Here is a 23,167-nt window from a genome sequence, read left to right on the forward strand (position 1 = left end):
TTGCCAACCATAAACTATTCTCAATAACATAGTAACCATAGACCATAAACAAACACTACCAGTGTTCACAAACGTAACCTGTTACTTGCGTATCGCGGTAACAAGAAAGACTGTAGAATTAGTTTCCGAATCCGTAGCGACCTTTATTCGTGCGAAGTTTTGTCGCTTTAAAATCCTGCATGTTCATATAAATTTAGATATAATGCATGTTTAGGTTAGGTTATGTAAATTTGGATTCTTACGTTTAGTGCATATACGTGTCTTTCGCTCGTTCCGGCACTTGGTGAACTCTTCTTGTTCACTAAATCCTTGTGTAATCCAACCGTACTAATGAATGTTCACCCTTTCCGTACTTATAGGTTAAGATCGTGTACAAATAGTATCTAAACTTAGATTTAAATGCTTGGAAATTCTATTAATCATACTAAATCCGTGAGAAATTTTAGAAATATATATATATATATATATATATATATATATATATATATATATATATATATATATATATATATATATATATATATATATATATATATATATATATATATAAATTGTTAAGCACGTTTTTCTACTCGCCATCCAGCTTTAATTTCAACTCGCTATTGTAAGGTAAATGTATTGGTTGCCCCTTACTATGGTTCGCCGTCCGATATCGATCGACCGTTTATCGACTCAGAGTGTAGCTGTTAGTGAGATGCGATTGATGCCGGGGGGCTTCGACGACACTCCCCCCCAGTTCGCTGACTCCGTCCTCGAGTTTGCTAACTCCTTTTCCATCGACATCAAGTACTGCGACATTTACAGCTGCCCTCTCGTAAACACCGTTCGCTGTTCGAATCGTTACCTTACGTACCTGGCCATCTCGGTTGACTGTGCCAATAACGCGCCCCTTTGGCCAACAATTTCTCGGACTCCCCGGATCAACGATCAATACTATGTCCCCCTCCTTGATTGGCGGAACCATCTGGTGCCACTTGCTACGTCTCGTTATCTCCGGCAGGTACTCTCGAAGCCACCTTTTCCAGAAATGGTTCGCGAATGCTTGTGATTGATGCCAGCCTCGTCTTAGAGCGATAGAGCTGCTATCCAGTAGAGACCACGGTTTCGACCCATTGGATGTTCCCAACAGCCAATGATTTGGAGTAAGCGCAGGAGCTGCTTCATCTTCGACTGCTACGTGTGTAAGCGGACGTGCGTTAATAATAGCTTCGACTTCCATCAGCGCGTTCTTAAGTTCCTCGTCGGTTGGTCTTGGAGATGGTTTTATTTCCGATAAGGTTCGTTTTACTGACTGGACGAGCCTTTCCCAACTTCCCCCCATATGGGGAGTTGCCGGAGGATTGAAACGCCATACAGTGCTGGAACTAACAAATTCTTGAGCTATTTTGTTTTGGTCAATAGCCTTCAGCGACTGCTTAAGTTCACGATCAGAGCCAATAAAGTTGGTGCCTCTGTCGCTGTAAAATACAGCTGGAGTTCCACGACGGGCAATGAAATTTCGAATGGCCATTATGCACGAGTTAGTGGTTAATGAGCTAGCTAATTCAATGTGAATTGCGCGTATTGTGAGACATGTTAGAAGGACCCCCCACCTTTTCTCAACCCTTCTCCCAATAGACACCTCCATCGGACCGAAATAGTCTATCCCTGTGTGAGTAAACGGACGGACGAAGGCGGCCAGCCTACACGGGGGAAGATCAGCCATTGCTGGAGCGCGCGGACGTGTATCTCTCAACTTACAACGTTGGCAATCGGATCTTACTTTGGCATACACTCGGCGCAATCGACTGATGCAGAATCTCTGACGGACTTCGTTGATGACCGATTCATGATTGTGATGGTGAAACTTGTCGTGGTAGCTTCGTACAATTAAGTATGTTATCGTGTGGTCGCGCGGAAGAATGATGGGATTGATGGTATCTGGCGAGATGTATTCGCATGCTCCCGTTCTGCCTTTCATGCGTAGTAATCCTTGCTCATCGATGAATGGGACCAATTTAAACAGAGAGCTTCGTTTAGGAAGCGTTGCGTTATCGCCTTTGCGACGAAGAATCGAAAACTCTTCATGAAATTTGGTTTGCTGTGCAATACGAATATGAAAGTTTTCGGCTTCGTGAATTTCCTCGCTAGTCAAACCGTCGCAGATTCGAGAAAATTTCGTCGGTCGAACATTATTAAGAAATCGGAAAACATACGCTGTAGTTCGGATTAACCTTTTCCAATCACGAAACTTATTCACTGGAAACTCCGGTTTTGCTGCTGTGTGATGAATGTGAACGGCGGCACGCAATTCCTCAGCAGTCTCCTCCGTTCTAACGGGCGTAATTGGCCACTCTTCTGCTTGCTTCCAAAGAAATTCAGGTCCGTGGAACCACCTACTCTCACTAGTGAACGAAGGGCGTCGCTGCCATTTAGTTCCTTCGTCGGCCACGTTCGATTTAGTGGGAACCCATCTCCAGTCAGAAGCGTTTGTCAGGTCTAAAATCTCACTGACCCGAGCAGCCACAAACTGACTATACCTACGGTGATCTGCACATATCCACGAGAGAGCGTTCCTTGAATCTGTCCAAAAAACACACTGAGAAACATCGATATCGAGTCCTTGGATGATAGAATGCGCTAACCTGGCACCCATAAGTGACGCTTGAAGCTCCAGTCTAGGGATAGTAAGGTACTTGAGTGGAGCAACACGGGTTTTTGCGGCAACTAACGAGCATTCTACTGTACCCTTTGCTTCAAATCGGAGATATGCTACAGCTGCCATGCCGTTTTCGCTGGCATCAACGAAGGTGTGTAGTTGAACACTTGTAAGTCCTTCGATTGACATTCGAAGTCGATAACACCTTGGTATTTGCAGATTTTCGATCTCTGGGAGGAGCTTCAGCCATGTCTGCCATTTGTCGAAACTCGTTTGATTAACCTTCTCATCCCAGTTTACACCCGTCCGCCAAATCTCCTGCAATAAGACCTTTAGGTACATGAGATAATGTGCAATTAAACCCAACGGATCGTAGATGGTCATCATGGTCCGGAGCACTTCGCGTTTTGTGGGAAAACCTTTGCCTCCTAGTAGGTCTTCTCTTAGCCTCGCCCTATTTAACTTGTAGGTGAAGCAATCAGTCTTTGTGCACCACCACATACCAAGGACCTTCTCGGTAGCGAGGGTTGACGTTAGGTCAAGACTCTTCTCTGTACTTTGATCACCGCAAAGCGCTTTCAGGACAGCTGGAGAATTGGACATCCAATTTCGGATTTCAAATCCGCCCTGATTGTGAATGAACCAGACAGATTTCGCCAAATCGATAGCTTCCTGCTCCGTTTCTGTGCTGCTCAACATGTCATCGACGTATGTGCACCGTATAATTGCTCTTGTGGCAGCTGGATACTGTTGGCTAAAGCGTTCTGCATTTCTATTTTTGACAAACTGCGCGGTTGTTGGTGAGCAGGATGCACCAAATGTCATCACCTGCATAACGTAGGTGCTGGGTTCGTTACGGTCCGCCTCGTCTCTCATAAAGAAGCGCTGACAGTGTTGGTCTTCATTGCAAATTGCCACCTGGTGAAACATTTCGCGTATGTCACCACATATCGCAAAACGGCTCTCGCGAAATCTGTATAAGACGTGTATCAGCGGTTCCATCAAATCTGGTCCAGCGAGCAATGCAGAGTTCAGTGATATTCCACATGTCGTAGCAGCTGCATCCCAAACTAGTCTGACCTTCCCTGGTTTGTTTGAATTAGTTACAGGGAACACAGGCAAATACCAGACACGCTCGTGACTTTCTGTCAATTCTTGGGTAGTCAGCTTACGTACGTAGCCCTTCGCCAGATAATCGGTCAGCTTCTCCTTCATCATCCGTGCTAGATCGGGATCTTTTTCCATACGACGATCAAGGAGGTTGAAGCTTTTAAGCGCCATCGCTTTGTTGTCAGGTAGTTGCACATTTTCGTGTCTCCATAGCAATCCCGTTGTATATCTGACGCCGTCAAAGTGGGTACGCTCACACAGAAGGCTCATAGCACGCTCATCTTCAAGAGAACGGACCTGTTTGACCGGTGACATGATGCCAAAGCTTTCCAAAGAGAAATACTCTTTCATCGCACGGTTCAAATGTGTGTCTGAATTGTTTTCAGTTTCATGATCACAGCATGAAACATGATACGTATAGTGCACCAAACTCATAGGTTGATTAACTGGAGCACCTCCATAGATCGTCCAGCCAAGATTAGTTTTAATAGCAATTGGATCACCAACCTTGCCTTCGCGGCTCTTTCTTACAAGCGTGGCATTTGCGTGTTGAACACCTATCAGAAGCCGTGGCCGAACATCCCGGTAAGACTGCACAGGAACGCCTCGCAAGTAGTTGTATTCAGCCTGCAGTTGTTTAACGTCAAGCGTTTGACACGGTAGTTGCAGTTCCTTCACCGTCCGAACGTCGTCGAAATGGAACCGTTTCCCTTTTAATCCGGAAATATCGAATTGAACGCTGCGCGAATCGTCTTCTGAACGATGTAGACCCCCAGTCCATTTGAGACAGAGTGGGTGGCGTTCGCCAGAGAGATTTAGCTCCTTAGCCAGTTCCTCGTCCATAAACGTCTTCGAGGATCCATCATCCAGAAAGGCGTAGCAGTGAATCACGATTCCACTGCCGTAAACTACGACCGGAACATACCGGAACAAAACGGAACTTGAACCAGATTGATGAGTGTTACACGACTGTTCTTCACGCTGTGGCCTCCCAATCGGTGACGTCTCTGCATTCAGCTCCTTATGCAGCAGGGGGTGATGTTTGTAGGTGCAACCGTTCACTCCGCAATCCTTTGATTCACATCCCCCTTTGTGCTGCTTCAAACATTTCCGACAAACTCTTGCTTCGCGGATTGTTGCCCACCTTCCATCATAGGAAAGATCCAGGAACCGCTTGCACTTTGCAAAGGAAGCGCAAGTTCCTTTGCAGACTATACACTGATGAGTGTACACCTTTTTCTTTAAAGCAGTCATCTTCGGTATGCTACTGCCTGACACGAGTGTATCTTCTTTTCTCCAACTCTGTTGTTCGGCGTGAGTGTTCAGGAAAGCCTTTGACTTTCTGCGTAGCTCATGGTTTTGCTGCGTATCCTGATTTCTGACTGGTTCAGCTACCAAGCATGCATCCTCAGCCATGCCGTAAACCCATTTACTGAAACCGGTTAAGCTGATCTTTCGTAAGCATCGCGTGTATCTCGCCCACTCCAACTTCATTGAGGCCGGAAGTTTTCCAACCAAGTCAATCAGCAAGGACGAATCTCGCAAAAGTTCTTTCTGACCGCACGCATCGATGGTTGCTTCAAGGTTTTGCACCGCTAGTGCGAAATCAATCATTTTGTTGATTGAGTCGGGCTTTACCGGCGGCATGGCGAGAATTTTCTCCCTCAGTGACTGAATGACGAACCGCGGCTGTCCAAATCTCAGCTTAAGAGCATTAATTGCTCTAGTCACTGTCGATGGATGAAGTAGAAAACTCTTCACAGTAGCGAATGCGTCACCTTTTAAACAGTTTCTCAGGCGAATCATGTTCTCGTCGTTGGTGTATCCGCACATTTGAGTCGTGCTCTCGAAAGTGGAAAAAAAGATAGGCCACTCTTCTGGATTCCCAGTGAATAGGGGCAGGTCTCTTGCAACTACCTGGCGAGCCGCAAGCTGATTGCGGGTCAGGCCACAGTTCAACCGGTTGCTGTGCGTATCTTTCGTCTGACGGGTTCTTGGGACAATTTTGGGCGTCGAACGTTGTATTGGATTGAAGTGCTGACTGTTGGCCCTTGAATTATCGTCCGCTTCCTCCTCCGACGAACTACAGATGCTCTCTTCCGCATCTTCAGTACCGGGGTACTCATCGCTTGAGTCCGTACCATCTTCTTCGTGTTGTTCCCGCAGCCAATCCTTCACCTTGGAGTCACCATCAACGGAATCGCTATCGTTATCCACGCCCTCTTCAATTTCCGCGAGCTGTTGAAGTACACTATACTGCCTGTCGATCAACTTCTTCTTGTCTTCCAGTAGCGTCCGCTCTGCTTCCAGCTTGCGTAACTGCAATTCTAGTTCAATCCTAGAAGATTTCCTTGACGTCGCCGATTTTACTGATTGGACCTTGGGAAATTTCTTCTTCTCCGATACTTTTACCTTCGATACCCGTTTCTTCGGAACCTTCTCACAAATTACGCACCGCCACGGTTTTTTCTCTATCTGATCATCGACACCGACGCATTCATAATGGTGCCATCCATCACAGCCATCGCACTGTACCATACGGCTGTTGTCTGCCGATCTGCACGTTCTACAACTATGACCCGCCGTTTCTGGTTCCTTTTCACGGGAGCCTAGAACGTTTTTTTCACGTGCTCGCGACGTTTTGCTTTTGACGGAGGGTACCTTTTTATTACCGTTGGGTTTGAGATGGAGTTCTTTATTTGGTTTTTCTTTATGGTGGTCCAGAGGGGGGTCTTCTTGCGCGATTGAATTATTTGCTGAGCTCTTACCTTTGTCGGCATTGGTGCCTACGGCTGTGCCCGGATCTGACATCCTTCCTCGGTAAACGATTTTAAAGATTTGTTACTTGCGTATCGCGGTAACAAGAAAGACTGTAGAATTAGTTTCCGAATCCGTAGCGACCTTTATTCGTGCGAAGTTTTGTCGCTTTAAAATCCTGCATGTTCATATAAATTTAGATATAATGCATGTTTAGGTTAGGTTATGTAAATTTAGATTCTTACGTTTAGTGCATATACGTGTCTTTCGCTCGTTCCGGCACTTGGTGAACTCTTCTTGTTCACTAAATCCTTGTGTAATCCAACCGTACTAATGAATGTTCACCCTTTCCGTACTTATAGGTTAAGATCGTGTACAAATAGTATCTAAACTTAGATTTAAATGCTTGGAAATTCTATTAATCATACTAAATCCGTGAGAAATTTTAGAAATATATATATATATATATATATATATATATATATATATATATATATATATATATATATATATATATATATATATATATATATATATATATATAAATTGTTAAGCACGTTTTTCTACTCGCCATCCAGCTTTAATTTCAACTCGCTATTGTAAGGTAAATGTATTGGTTGCCCCTTACTATGGTTCGCCGTCCGATATCGATCGACCGTTTATCGACTCAGAGTGTAGCTGTTAGTGAGATGCGATTGATGCCGGGGGGCTTCGACGACACGGAGCATTAAGGACGATTCAGACGATACATCAGCTTCCGTCAACGTCAACGGAACGTCACCGTTCCGTCAGGATAAGTTACATGCAGTTAAATGGAGGCATTCACACATAACATCAACGGCACGGAACGTTTTGACGTACGGCATGTGTGAACGGACGCAAGAGAAAAGTATTTAACTTATCCTGACGGAACGGTGACGTTCCGTTGACGTTGACGGAAGCTGATGTATCGTCTGAATCCCGCTTTAATAATCACCTTCGAATGCAATAAAATCAACAATTCACGTCATGCGTCAAACCAATAAATATTGACATGTAAATGATACGGGATTCTCACGCGTGAAAAAGAAAGTAAGAGTAGTTTGATGCCTTTTCGCTGGAAAATCGAAACACTTGCCGCGGAAAACGAAAGCCCTTTCACTGTTACAATTAACCACAAATGGAACCGATTATATGTAAATGTTCTTCGCTGATTGATTGTAATGGCGAAAGATTTCCCTCCATTTTCCATAATCGATTTTTTATATCGAACCTGTCTCGATGCCATCATCAGTGGCGATGCAGTTTTAAATGCAGTTTATTTTTAATTTTTTTTCAGGTTCTTCTCAATCCCACCAACTGCCAACTCGTCGGAATCGAATGTGAGAAAGCGTAGCAAAATTCAACAAAACAAATCTAAGGGCGATGAACACTGGAGCTGCGATTGAGTTGCTTGCTTGCGGTTTGCCCCGTTGCTTCGGCGAAAGAATGAATGCGTGAGCAAATGTGTTTTTCTGTCGATGTTGGCGTGTGGTCTGTTTGCTTGCGCCTGCAACGGTTCACCGAGAGAGGCAGGCGTTCGGGTGGAAAATATATTTATTATTTATGTAGATTGAGGCAAATTACTTCCACCAAACTGGTGCCCGAAAGGGCCACAGATGCAGATGAATGGACGGCGGACTTTAAAAAAAAAATCTGAAATAGCTTCTAAGCAACCCTGATGATTTCGGCAGTCAAACTGTCAAAACTAGGGTTGACACGAGACGGACTTTTTAGTGGAACCAAAAACCAAAATCAAAACGAACTCAAAATGGAACGGATTTATCTTTACCGCACATCTGTGCTCGCAAAGAGGTCGAACATTTCTAGCACCTAGCTAAAGATGCCCATCTATCAGTATGTGAATACCGCTCCGTTGATGTAATGGTTTACGCGAAATGATTTCCAAATACGCGTTATTTCAATTAATATAGTTTTAACATCAACCGCTCGTCTTTCTCCTCTTTCCTAACCGCAAATACCGCTTCGAATTGCAATAATATATAGGATCGATCGAGTGGCAGATTGAGGCGAAGCACTAAGCATTCAAGATCGACGGTCGATGATTTCTTGACTAATAGAAAAATGCTAGCCCAGCGCCTGCTTGGATGTCGACGGGTACGTTAAGATGCCACTACTGTATGAACGCAAGCAACGGAGTGTTGCGTTAAATTAGTAAGCTGTGCTCGTTTATAATCAATCATGGTGGATTCTTAATTCGCACCGAGCGAAGATCGAAAGTACGCATCCTAGCGTGAATCGCATTAGGAGGTTGGTTGGTGCGTCAACCGGAGCAGATTATTATTACAACAGATGTAGTTACCACACTTATTCCACGCTCCGACTGTTGATAGGCCCTCTTCCACTGGGTTGATGAATGATTTTATTTAATGTTTTTTTTCTGCCAGGTGGAATGTAAAATAATACGCCAACCCTAGTTTGATGTGGTATTCAATTTTGGAACGACAACGAAAAAAATATGATCGAATATTGTAAACCATAAGATTCACCGAGAAGAAAGAGTTCTAATTTTACTGAGATTTGGTATACCCAAGCAACCAATAAGCATTATAACGTAGCCTAATATTTGCTTAACACTCGGAATACCAAGGGGGTAAAAAGTTACGCGGACTACCAAGGGGGTCTAAAAAAATGGGAACGCTTACTTTGACCGGTCATATCTCAGCCGTTACATAATCGATTTTAAATCTGTCTTCACCAATAGAAAGATATGTCTTTTGTGAATACGTCAAATTAAAAAATAGAAGAATAGAGTTGTCTACCGTAAGTTACAGTAAAAAGAGTATAACAAAGTCAGTGAGAAAAAAAGATGGGTGGGTAATGTCTGCGACATAACCGGAGAGATGTAGAATACATAAAGAACACGTTCTTCAAATATGTTGATACTCATTGGAATTTTCGGACAAAAGGTGATTTGGGCGAGGAATATTTCAAATTATTCTTTACAAAAATGATGGTGGTCCTGAAAAGGACCGGTTTTGTTGGCGTTGTTGGCCTTGGTGAGGGAGATGGCTAACGATGAAATTAATTGTTAGCATGAGGAAGTCGCGTAGTACTGGCCAATGGAAGAACAGATAATAATTGATTCCTGAAAATCAATTTTTCTTTATTCATGTAAATTATACATACTTACAAATCTAATAGAAGATTCCTGATCATATTTCTGAATCATTAGTGCGAACATTGTGTAATTTGGTTAAGTACAATGAAAGTTACAAACTTTCCAAACTCGACCTTCTGTTCCTTCATAAATATTGAAATGGGGTGTCTATATTAAACCGTTAGTCGTGGTCACAATAAAAAAGATGGGTGGGTAATGTCTGCGACATAACCGGAGTGTCGTAACTACACTTGTGACGTTAATCCAAATCTAATGATATGCAACGAAATTACGTTTGCATGTGAAATTTTCAAATGATTCGTTATAATTATGGTTAAAAATTCTAATTGGAAATTCTTTTCCATCACCAACTATTTTTCTTTTTTCGAATCTACAGCATTCTTTGAAAATATTGTTGAAATGTTATTGATGAAAAACTGAAAATGCGTTTGGCAACACTGCTCACTAAATGGATGGTGGGAAGACGCACATTCGTTTTGATTATGCTAGTATTAGTAGCAGAAAAGAAAGAAAAGGCGCATGGCCCGAAAACGAGCAAGCGAGAGAGCGATAGTAGTTCGTATTCGCTCTACTAAACTAAAAAAAAAGATGGGTGGGTAATGTCTGTAACATAACCGGAGCATCGTGACTTCACTTCGAGACGTTAATTTAAATCTAATGATTTATGCAGTTAATCAAAGGAGGCTGCCAAAAAGTTCGAATAAAAGCAAGCGACTAGTGTACTTTGCACGTTCTATATTTTATCAATACTAGAGAGGATCAATAAAATAATTCAAATTGTAATAGCGACATGCAATTGTGGCAACACTGGCCATGAGATGGTGGGGGAACACGCACATTCGTTTTAGTTATGATGGTATTAGCAGCAGAAAGGAATGGAAAAGCAGTGCACGAAAACGAGCGAGAGAGGATAATTTAAATTCTCTTTCTTTCTTTCCACACATCGTATTTCTTATATAGCTTTCTGAAAATTATTTGTTATACACCATAAAATGTAAATTTCAGTTTAACTCTTATTAGAACATAATTAATTGGTCCTGAAAAGAACCGTTTACTGTTTTATTGCGGGAGCATAATTCAGACGCACTCCTCGCGGACACGGTGAGCCAGAAAGCACTATTTTGCATCCTCCAACAAACCGACCAAGTAGGCATCGTTGGCTTCTCGGGGCATCATTACGATTGAGCTTTGTAAGCGTAGCTCGACTTTGCAGTCCTGTACAATCTCACGAACCAGACGCTGGAACGATAGCCTACGGATTAGTTGCCCTTTAGTTGGGGCGAAATTCTTGCAGGGCGACAGTTCCGATGAGTCACCAGTAGCTGGGGCACTTTTTCCGTCCGTCGCTATTGCCAACTGCTTTCCTTCGGTGGACTGGCTGCTTGCTAGTGCTTGAACGAATACGAATGATGAGTAAAACCGACCGACCAATATTCATATATGAACACACGAGAAAGCACTACTATCGCTCTCTCGCTCGTTTTCGTGCCATTCCTGCGCCTTTCCTTTCCGTTCGGCTACCAATACTAGCATAACCAAAACGAATATTCTGTCTTTCCATCGCCTTCAATCTAGTGGCCAGTGCTAGCAAACTTGCATGTTCAGTTTTCAATAACAACATTCAAACAATATTTTCAAAGAATGTTGCAGATTTGAAAAGAAGGAAGGAAAAGATTTTCACAAATTTAAATTCTTTCGTGTTATTTGTTAGCGCTGATAAAGGCTATTTAGTTTGCTACTAGCAAGGAGCTGCACAAACAAATCGATTTATGCAGTTAATCAACGGAGGCTGCCAAAAAATTCGAATAAAAGCATGCGACTAGTGTACTTTGCACGTTCTATATTTTATCAATACTAGAGAGGATCAATAAAATAATTCAAATTGTAATAGCGACATGCAATTGTGGCAACACTGGTCATGAGATGGTGGGGGAACACGCACATTCGTTTTAGTTATGATGGTAGTAGCAGCAGAAAGGAATGGAAAAGCAGTGCACGAAAACGAGCGAGAGAGGATAATTTAAATTCTCTTTCTTTCTTTCCACACATCGTATTTCTTATATTGCTTTCTGAAAATTATTTGTTATACACCATAAAATGTAAATTTCAGTTTAACTCTTATTAGAACACAATTAATTGGTCCTGTAAAGAACCGTTTATTGTTTTATTGCGGGAGCATAATTCAGACGCACTCCCCGCGGACACGGTGAGCTAGAAAGCACTATTTTGCATTCTCGAACAAACCGACCAAGAAGGCATCGTTGGCTTCTCGGGGCATCATTACGACTGAGCTTTGTAAGCGTAGCTCGGCAGTCCTGCACAATCTCACGACCCAGACGCTGGAACGATAGCCTACTCTGTTGCCCTTTAGTTGGGGCGAAATTCTTGCAGGGCGACAGTTCCTGATCGGGTTGCGATGAGTCACCAGTAGCTGGGGCACTTTTTCCGCCGTCGTCATCGCCCACTGCTTTTCTTCGATGGACTGGCTGCTTGCTAGTGCTTGAACGAATACGAATGATGAGAAAAACCGACCGACAGATATTTATATAATCGCGCTAATATGCACTACTATCGCTTTCTCGCTCGTTCTCGTGCCGTGCATGAGCCTTTCCTTTCCGTCCGGCTTCTAATGGCCTAACCAAAGGAATATGCAGTCTTTCCCCCACCAAGTGCTCTCGTCAAGCAACCCAATGCGAATAACCATACGAACAAACATGTAGTGGACCTATATATAAACTTTTCATTATTTTATTGTTCGGTTGGTCTACCATAACGACGGCTCTGTGCGGGATGGGCTGAAAATTTTCACTTTTCCGAGTCGTTTTCGAAAGATTTTTCAAAACACATTTTTTTTGTTATTAGTACATGTTATACATACTTCAAATTTTAATACAGCATAGAGGAACATATTTGCAACAAATTGGCCTAAAAATCAAATCATACTGTTAAGTATGATAAAAGTTATTAACGTTCAAAATCTGACGCGGCACCGCAGCCGATATTTTGAAACGGGACCCCTATATTGAAACCTTAAATGTATTCTACATTAAAAATGGGAACGCTTCTTTGACTTGCCATATCTTAGCTGTTTGCTCACCAATTTTAATTCTTTCTTCACCATTGGATAGGTAAATGTTTTATAAAAACAGTGAACAAAGAATGATGGAAATCAAATTTGTGTATCTGAAGTAATTGTAAAAACAGTAATTGAGAGTCAGTACAGACGAAATGAGTTTTTCTGTTCAAACAATCGTATCACGACCGTTTGTCAACCAATTTCAATTTTCCTTACACCAATGCAATCCTTAGAGCTTCTAGACTTGTAGTATATGCAATAAATAGTAGATTTTCAAAAATTGCTATACTTTTTCGAGTTTTTAGGAGATAGGATTTTTACAATGCACGTGGCATACGGTTGATTGAAATTCTTTGCGACTTGTTAGTTTTACGGTTTGAAAATTACCTGTTTACTCAATAGTTCTACATATTACACATGGATATTATTATATCAAAATGATTGCACGAACGTGGAGAAACACATTATCGTATGTAAGTTACTAAATAATAGAGTGTGTTAGGACGATTCAGTAAATACGAAGAAGTTCAGAATTTTAAAATATTCGTCATATAACTTTAAATTTGAAGCGATGACCTATACATTTTGATACACCAGTCGATTGTAATTGATGGCGGCTACAATTTCTGAAAAAACACATTTTTATATTTTCTCAAAAAATAGCCAAAAGTACGTAGAAGTACAGAAATTCTATTTAGTTGGCAAATAACGTCGAGTTCAAAGTGATGGCCTATACCTTTTTATATACCAATCGATTAAAATTGATTTTGGTTACAATTTCTGGAAGAACGATTTTTATATTTTCTCAAAAATAGACAAAGTACGTAGAACTACAGTAATTTCATTTAGTTGACAAATAGCTTCAAGTATTCAAAGCTATCACCTATGCAATTTATACACCAATCGATTGTAATTGATTTTGGCTACAATTTCTGAAAGAACATATTTTTATATTTTCTAAAAAAATAGCCAAAAATACGTATAAGCACAGAAATTTCAATTAGTGGGTAAATAACGTCGAATTTTAAGGGATGATTTATACTTTTTTATACACCAATCGATTGTAATTAATGGTGGCTACAATTTCTGAAAGAACATTTATATTTTCTCAAAAAATAGACAAAATACGTAGAAGTACGGAAATTTGATTTAGTTGGCAAGTAAGGTCAAATTCATAGTGATGACTACACTTTTATATATACCAATCGATTGTAATTGATTTCGGCTACAATTGTAGCAAGATAAACTTTTTATATTTTCTTAAAAAACGACAAAAATACGTAGAAGTACAGAAATTTCGTTTGATTGACAAATAACTGCAAATTAAAAGGGATGACCTACACTATTTATACACCAATCTATTGTAATTGATGGCGGCTACAATTTCTGATAGAACAATTGTTTATATTTTCTCAAAAATTAGCCAGAAATACGTAGAAGTACGGAAATTTGTAGTTATGTGCCAATCAGACGAAATTTCTGTACTTCTACGAATTTTTGTCGTTTTTTTGGGAAAATATGAAAAGTTTATCTTGCAACAATTGTAGCCGAAATCAATTACAATCGATTGGTATATATATATATATATATATATATATATATATATATATATATATATATATATATATATATATATATATATATATATATATATATATATATATATATATATATATATATATATATATATATATATATATATATATATATATATATATATATATATATATATATATATATATATATATATATATATATATATATATATATATATATATATATATATATATATATATATATATATATATATATATATAAAAGTGTAGGCCATCACTTTGAATTTGACCTTATTTGCCAACTACATCAAATTTCCGTACTTCTACGTATTTTGTCTATTTTTTGAGAAAATATAAAAATGTGTTCTTTCAAAAATTGTAGCCGCCATCAATTACAATCGATTGGTGTATAAAAAAGTATAAATCATCCCTTAGAATTCGTCGTTATTTGCCCACTAATTGAAATTTCTGTACTTGTTCGTATTTTTGGCTATTTTTTGAGAATATATAAAAATTTGTTCCTTAAGAAATTGTAGCCAAAATCAATTACAATCGATTGGTGTATAAATTGCATAGGTGATAGCTTTGAACACTTGAAGCTATTTGTCAACTAAATGAAATTACTGTAGTTCTACGTACTTTGTCTATTTTTGAGAAAATATAAAAATCGTTCTTCCAGAAATTGTAACCAAAATCAATTTTAATCGATTGGTATATAAAAAGGTATAGGCCATCACTTTGAACTCGACGTTATTTGCCAACTAAATAGAATTTCTGTACTTCTACGTACTTTTGGCTATTTTTTGAGAAAATATAAAAATGTGTTTTTTTCAGAAATTGTAGCCGCCATCAATTACAATCGACTGGTGTATCAAAATGTATAGGTCATCGCTTCAAATTTAAAGTTATATGACGAATATTTTAAAATTCTGAACTTCTTCGTATTTACTGAATCGTCCTAACACACTCTATTATTTAGTAACTTACATACGATAATGTGTTTCTCCACGTTCGTGCAATCATTTTGATATAATAATATCCATGTGTAATATGTAGAACTATTGAGTAAACAGGTAATTTTCAAACCGTAAAACTAACAAGTCGCAAAGAATTTCAATCAACCGTATGCCACGTGCATTGTAAAAATCCTATCTCCTAAAAACTCGAAAAAGTATAGCAATTTTTGAAAATCTACTATTTATTGCATATACTACAAGTCTAGAAGCTCTAAGGATTGCATTGGTGTAAGGAAAATTGAAATTGGTTGACAAACGGTCGTGATACGATTGTTTGAACAGAAAAACTCATTTCGTCTGTACTGACTCTCAATTACTGTTTTTACAATTACTTCAGATACACAAATTTGATTTCCATCATTCTTTGTTCACTGTTTTTATAAAACATTTACCTATCCAATGGTGAAGAAAGAATTAAAATTGGTGAGCAAACAGCTAAGATATGGCAAGTCAAAGAAGCGTTCCCATTTTTTTCTCACTGACTCTGTTATACTCTTTTTACTGTAACTTACGGTAACTCTATTATTCAATTTTTTTAATTCGACGTGTTCATAAAAGACGTACCTTTATATTGGTGAAGACAGATTTAAAATCGATTATGTAACAGCTGAGATATGACCGGTCAAAGTAAGCGTTCCCATTTTTTTACCCCCTTGGTATTCCGAGTGTTAACACGTGAATTGCACTAACCAGGCACCACTAAACAAAAGTAGCAACCCAACGAACGAGGCAGATCGCTATCACACCCGAGTATCCTGCAAAAGTAGGCAGGACAGCTGCAAGGGGACGACCTGTACCTCTAGGAAAAATTATTGCTCACGCAGCCGGCGCGCGATGGCCAACTGCAGGTTTGGAAGCTGAACCATGGGTCAGCAAGGTTCGTAATTTTCCTTACTCATTAGTTTAAGGCACGAAGTGCACGGTGTGACCCGAGCGGACATACTGGTAATGGGACAGGGTACGCTAGCGATGGATAAGCGCAGCGAGTGGGCTGCTGTAGTGATATTTATTTGCGCGCCAAATGTGGTACTATTCTGCCAAAGAGAATAGTGAAAGAGACGCAGAGTGAAAATCAGTCAAAACGGCAACACTCCCTTTACGATGATTTCAACACTAGAATTTGGCAACCGTTTCCAAAGGCAGCACTTTAAATGACTCCTATTATATTTTGAAAACAAACCTTTTGTCGATCGTTGAATTTGTATATCAAACGATGTGCATTTCGAAACAAAGAGATGAAATAATTCTAAAACTTGTTTTTACTCATACATAGACTCTAGAATGCACCTTACAATCACGATTGCACTAAATTCTGACGAAAATTCAATTTTTTTTTTTGATAGATTTACAATACTTATCTCCTCCAACTCAGGCATGAGTAATGTTTATTTACATTGCACGATTGGTCTGCTCAATAAGGTATTTTTGGCTTCACACTATTCGTCTCTTTTCCTATTCTCTTTGTATTCTGCAACGCTTTGCTTTTATCCCTATCTACCACGGATTGATAAATCAATTTTTTGAGGCTTTTTTTTGATATGGGAATTGCAGTTTGCGAATTTAACAAAAATAATGTGTAGCGAAAAGTGATTGTTTTGAACACATATCATATTACTCAACATTTTTCGAAATATTTACATACACTAGGCACGAAAATTCGTACGGGGAAATTGCACTCAACAAACATTAGACAAAATAGAGGCCATGTTTGTCAAGAATCCGACGTTCATACGTTTTGACAGTTCATGGAATTCCAAGAATCGATTATTTAAAGAATCGATAAATCGATTATTTCAAAAGTCGTTTAAACGATTATTTCAAGAGTCGTTTAATCGATTATTTCAGGAATCGATTATATCAAAAATTGATTATTTCAAGATTCGATTATTCGATTATTTCAGGAAATGATTATTTCAAGAATCGATTAATCGATTATTTCAAAAATTGATTATATCATCGATTCTTGAAATAATCACTTCCTGAAACAATCGATTCTTTAAGTAATCGATTTTTGAAATAATCGATTAATCGATTTTTAAAATAATCGATTAATCGTTTCTTGAAGTAATCGTTTGGTCAATCCTTGAAATAATAGATTTTTAAAATTATCGAAAGATCGATTTTTGAAATAATCGAAAGATCGATTTTTAAAATAATCGATTCTTGAAATAATCGATTAATCGATCCTTGAAATAATCAATTTTTGAAATAATCGATTAATCGATTTTTGATATAATTGATCCCTGAAATAATCGTCTTGAAATAATCGATTAATAAACTCTCGAAATAATCGATTAATCGACTCTTGAAATAATCGATTAATCGATTCTTGAAATAATCGATTCTTGAAATAATCGATTGATCGATTCTTGAAATAATCGATTGATCAATTCTTGAAATAATCGATTAATCGATTCTTGGAATTATTTCAGTAATAGATAATTTAAAGAATTAGTTAATCGATTATTTCTAGAATCGATTATTTCATGAATCGATTAATCGATTATTTCAAAAATTGATTATATCATCGATTCTTGAAATAATCACTTCCTGAAACAATCGATTTTTAAAATAATCGATTTTAAAAATTCTTGAAGTAATCGTTTAATCGATCCTTGAAATAATAAATTTTTGAAATAATCGAATACAGTTTCGACCCGTTATTATAAACTCCCGGTTTTATGCACCCCCGATTTTATAAACTTTTTGTACCCGATTTTATCAACCTGCCGTTAATTCATTCTTTTATGCCAGCAATTCAGGTCCACAGTCTTACAATTATATTCAATCAAGGTAGTTGGTCCTGCACTGTTAGGTAGTAGTCAAAATGTAGGGTAGTTTACCCAATTTTGATGCTATTTAAGGTAATTGATGAACTAGAATCGCATTTTCCTCAAATTTTCCAAAAAGCTAAATTTTTATAATAAACTAACAAATTGTCACATATTATCCATGGAAAACATAACAATTGAAAGTGACGTTGTATGCAATACGAATTGAATAGGGGAGAGAGTGGGTACGCTTGATCCCACTTTTGTTTTTTTCTCATAACTTTTCAATGAAATAAAAATTTCAATTACAAAATTCGTCATCTTGTAGTCAATTCGAATTGTAAGAGCTATGAATAATGTGTAAATCCGAATGCTATGTGCTGTCAGTAATAGGAATAGTTTTAAAAATCATGTCGAAATGAAGTTTATGTAAAATCGTGTGGTAACTTGATCCCCCGCCTACTACGGCTAAAGAAACAAAGCACACTACGACCTATAGATACGAAAGTTCAGCTAAACACCTATCCTGAAAAATTAATTATTAAGACTACCTTTTTAGATGAGCTTGAGCTTGTGCGACCACCCCTGGACTAGAGTATAGAAGTTGAATATACTTCTTCTTTACCGACGCCCGAGAGGTGATTCCACTACCTGGACTAGATATCGATCCACCAATTCCATGGACCGGGGACCAACGGCTTTACTTCCCTTCCGAAGGAAGACGTGACCACAGAATTTTTCACCTCAGAAGAATCTCAACGACCTTGGCTGGAATTGAACACCCAGACAAATTGGAATGAGTGGCGGTCACGCTTACCACTCAACCACCAGCGCCGTCTATTAAGACTACCTTTTTAGATAAATTTATTTATTTATTTATAATTAATTAATATCAACAGACACAGTGTGGTCCTAATGATAATTTCTTAATCTATTTAAAAAGTCAACATGTAATCTGCTACGTGGAATGTGAAGATCGAACTCGGATGACACTCTGTTGAAGGTCCGCTGCAAACCAATGATGGCACCGTTTACTCCATAGTTAGTCCGGCGAAGAGGTAATCGGAGGAATAAATTATTGCGAAGGGCGCGAGGGCGAACATTCATATTTATCGCACTGAGAAGCTCGGGGCAGTCAATTCGATCTTGCAAAATATCCGAAATCGTCATAGCACGGAATAGATCCCGTCGCACTTGCAATGTATCGAGTCCAATAAGCAAACCCCGGCTTTCATAACTTGGCAGCTGGTGAGGATTGCTCCAAGGCAATCGACGAAGGGCAAACCGAACAAATCTGCGCTGTACTGTCTCAATTCGATGGACACCGTTGAGATAATGAGGGTTCCACACAACTGAACAATATTCCAGAGTTGATCGAACGAGTGAGCAGTAGAGAGATTTCAAGCAGTAAATATCTGAAAAGTGCTTAGATATTCTCATTATGAACCCCAAACAGCGTGATGCCTTTGCGACAATATAGCTGATATGCTGTTTAAACGTCAGTTGTTCATCGAGAAAAACTCCGAGATCTTTGACGCAATTCGCTCTGTCAATTGTGGATTCAGCTAGACAGTAATTGAATCGAATTGGCGTTTTTTTCCTCGAGAACGTAATGACCGTACATTTCTTGGGATTTAGGGTCATTCGGTTGATCTCGCACCATTCCGCAAAGGTTTCCAGTTGGCGTTGAAGGAAAGCTGCATCATCAGTATTCCGTATTCTATGGTATAACTTGAGGTCGTCGGCGAAAGACAACCGTGGTCCTTCTAAACAAAAGTTAACGTCGTTGAAATACAGAAGAAAAATCAATGGACCGAGATGGCTGCCTTGCGGAATACCAGATGAAGCAAAGAACTCTTCGGATACACAATCACCTATCTTGACTGCTAGACGACGATCACTGAGATACGATTGCATCCAACGGAGAATATTAGTACCAAAGCCAAGTCTATCCAATTTTGCCACTGCAATAGCGTGATTTATCTTGCCAACTTAAGATGCACGACAAACTTTAACCACAGTAGAAAGTCGAGACAAATATTTGCGGTAAATCAATGCTGTTTAAATGGCTTTTTCAACCTTCAATAACGTATACCATCATTTGTTCATGTAATTTTTTTTTCGATTATAGAGGTTTTAACCTTAACGTCATTCGCCTCTTCGGGTTGGAAAAATTTCTAACCCTATGTGGGGGGGTCGGCACTCGAACCCAGGTGCGCTCCGTACAAGGCAATCGATTTACCAACTACGCTGTGCCCACCCCCACATGTAGAAAACATTTTATATCAATTAATAGTGCCAGATAGGGGAGCCCGGGGCTAGTTGGTGGTTGGGGTAAGTTGGCGGAATCCCCTTTTCTCCGTTCCTATTAGTCATAAAGCGCTGTCTCTCGTTTGTAACCTCTAGTAATATGGATTGCATTATCCAATGTGTTTTTGTCACAAAATATTTTTTTTTGTAGAAGCTGTGGGTGATGTTGTGTTTTGAGCATACTTTGTAAATTTTCTTAATTTTAAACATTTTGTGTTATTTGAGGTGGTTCTCAATATATTCCCCGAATGATTATATTTTTCTATAGTGCGTGAAAAGAGCTTTCAGTATCCGTATAGATATTACACCTATTTATACACAAAAGTAATTTTTTAAATATTTTTTTATAAAATGTGCTGTTGGGGTAAGTTGACGATGACGCACGCGGGGCAAGTTAGCGGTACTATTTACAGTACAAAAATAGTCATCAAATATTTTCTTTTCTGGAATTCACTCCAAACCAAGAGAAACTTTTTCTTGTGTCTCTCGTCAATGCAGGGGACAATTATTTCGGCCAATCGCCTATAAAAAATTTGAAATTCTTTTGAATATGGAGTACGCGTCGATGTCAAAATGACAGGGTATTGAGACTGAAATATAATGAAAAGTGTCGAACAATATACGGTTTTATTGAAAAGACAATCGGCACATTTCATAAGGACCGCTGATTTAATTAAATTTCTATTTCATTGCTTATTTTCGGGTATTCCGCCAACTTAACCCATACATGCAGCCAACTTACCCCGGGGCTGGGGTAAGTTGGCGGCTTTTCCGCGTCACATATTTTTGTCTCTAGAAATGAAGACAACGTATCAAACATTTTCAAAAAATTCAGAAATGTTGGCAACAGTCTGCCCTTTCATGCAACGTGTTCTATTTTGCAAGATCTACCAAAATCAAAGCGCTAGAAAATGAAAACTGAAAACACCGCCAACTAGCCCCGGTCTCCCTTACGTTATAAAAAATATGTTTTTCTATTTCTGTACAATTCGAAAGAGTTTGAGAGAAATAATGATAGGGATCAAGAATACCCAGTGTTATCGGACCCAACTGGTCCGCGCACTCCTCATCTGCTACATACCTTGGTCCGCACTCTGCATGCATTGAACTGTAGGAACAAGCCCACTGGGCTCATGGCAGGTATAGACTCCCGTCAAGTGTCACTTCGGCAGGTATAGACTGTATAGCAGCTGTCATGTGTGATCCCGGTGAGTAGACAACTAGAAGCAGGCAGAAGAACGTGTGAAAATTTTACTGTACAAGTGAGTGAATTTATAAATTGAATTATTGAAATACTTGGGGTTTATTAAGTCTAAAATTACCGCTTTAAAATCTAATTTACATCTACTTACAAGCCTAGAAGGTGAGATTCTATATGCTACATACCTAAATTGAGAGTTAAAACTAACTTAAATTACTTATGCTATCTTAACCTAAAAGCCTATGTAATAGCGATGCCAGTACAGTACAAATCGATACAGGAATCAACTTCCTCAGCAGGAGACAGCCAATTGAACTATAAACTGAATTGCCAAATCAATTAGCGATCTCAAGACTAAGTGAAGGACTAAACGTAAGTGATATCTCTTTAACTAAACCTAAATTTTCTGTACTGAACTGTACCTAACCTAAAAATATTGTCATTGTTACCGCATTGCCCCAACAGGAATATTATAATCTCCGTATCACCCCGAAAAGCTACGCTGGTTGTTTTTATTGTTGGAGATTATACGTTCGGAAATAACCCTTTAATGCACGTTGACTGGAATTGTCAACACCCAGTGTTACGGGGATCAAAGATACCTGTTGTATGATGTGAAAAAAAAAATAATTTTTTTGTGTGGGCAGTGAAACTTTTTATTCAAAAAACGTGTTTTTCTAGGCAAAAGCCCTTAGAAAGTAATCGTACTTGAAAATATTCATAAAAAATTAGTTCGACGGTCTCATACGACCGTTCAAAATATTTGTAAAAAGATCTTTGAGATGGATTTAAACACATTTTCTAAAATATACAATTTTTCCAAACCAAATGTAATACATCAGATTTGTTTTTTAAATATCATAAACGACCAAATACTTCATTTTCTTTTTATATTGTGATAACTTTATGCGTATAGATTAGGAGATATGGCCAGGGAATCAAATATCCCCAAGGTTCAAGTGTCTTCACTCTCCCCTACTTAATATTATTTTTTATGTTGTGAGCATGCCAAACTGCAAACCAAATTTACTGTCTATAAACACCGGTCCGGAAGATACAATTTAGCGCATATTAGTCTCTAAGATTGCGATATCTGTTCTCTACTTTATCTACCCCTTTAAAACGATCTCCTGCCAGCGCGCTTACATCTTCACTAAACAAACTTCGAATTGAATCAGCTAACAAGATTCCTGTTCTCGTTTGTTATCTTCTATGTCATCGAAGCGTATTAATCTATTCACTTGTAAGTAGGAACACACCAACCTGTCCGAACCAATGAGAACGGGCGAAGCCTGTCGAAAGCCACAGAACCAGGCTCAAACTGCCTATCTCTATAAAAGTACTTGTGCCTGTTTCAAACTCTTTGAAATCTGACACGGAATCTAGGGGCAGATCACTCTAAGAATGTATAACAAATTTGCATCAAATTAAAAAAAAATGCATTTAATTTCCATTTTTGCATCAGCTGAGCACTCCCTCGCAAAAAAGTTTGTTTAACAAACGTCCTACGCTGATCCACTTTGTTCGACGTTTTGTTAAATGTAGGGCTAGTTTTACTGTAGGGTTTTGACG

General features: G+C 38.9%; 1 protein-coding gene, 1 long non-coding RNA gene and 1 other non-coding gene across 3 annotated transcripts; 1 reads left to right on the forward strand and 2 right to left on the reverse strand.

Annotated features, from left to right (window-relative positions):
* Positions 1–664: 664 nt before the first annotated feature.
* On the reverse strand, positions 665–6,559 carry LOC131676144 (uncharacterized). Its single transcript, XM_058955266.1, has one exon. The coding sequence runs from the start codon at positions 6,557–6,559 to the stop codon at positions 665–667; it is 5,895 nt and encodes a 1,964-aa protein (XP_058811249.1).
* A 9,480-nt stretch (positions 6,560–16,039) lies between these two features.
* On the reverse strand, positions 16,040–16,225 carry LOC131678105 (U12 minor spliceosomal RNA). The gene has a single exon (XR_009303596.1). It is a non-coding gene; the product is annotated as a U12 minor spliceosomal RNA (small nuclear RNA).
* A 5,342-nt stretch (positions 16,226–21,567) lies between these two features.
* On the forward strand, positions 21,568–22,233 carry LOC131686752 (uncharacterized). The gene is made up of 3 exons (XR_009305178.1): positions 21,568–21,757; positions 21,835–21,967; positions 22,061–22,233. It is a non-coding gene; the product is annotated as an uncharacterized LOC131686752 (long non-coding RNA).
* Positions 22,234–23,167: the final 934 nt, after the last annotated feature.

The sequence above is a fragment of the Topomyia yanbarensis genome, chromosome 1, assembly GCF_030247195.1.
Source record: "Topomyia yanbarensis strain Yona2022 chromosome 1, ASM3024719v1, whole genome shotgun sequence".
Classification (NCBI taxonomy): domain Eukaryota; kingdom Metazoa; phylum Arthropoda; class Insecta; order Diptera; family Culicidae; genus Topomyia; species Topomyia yanbarensis.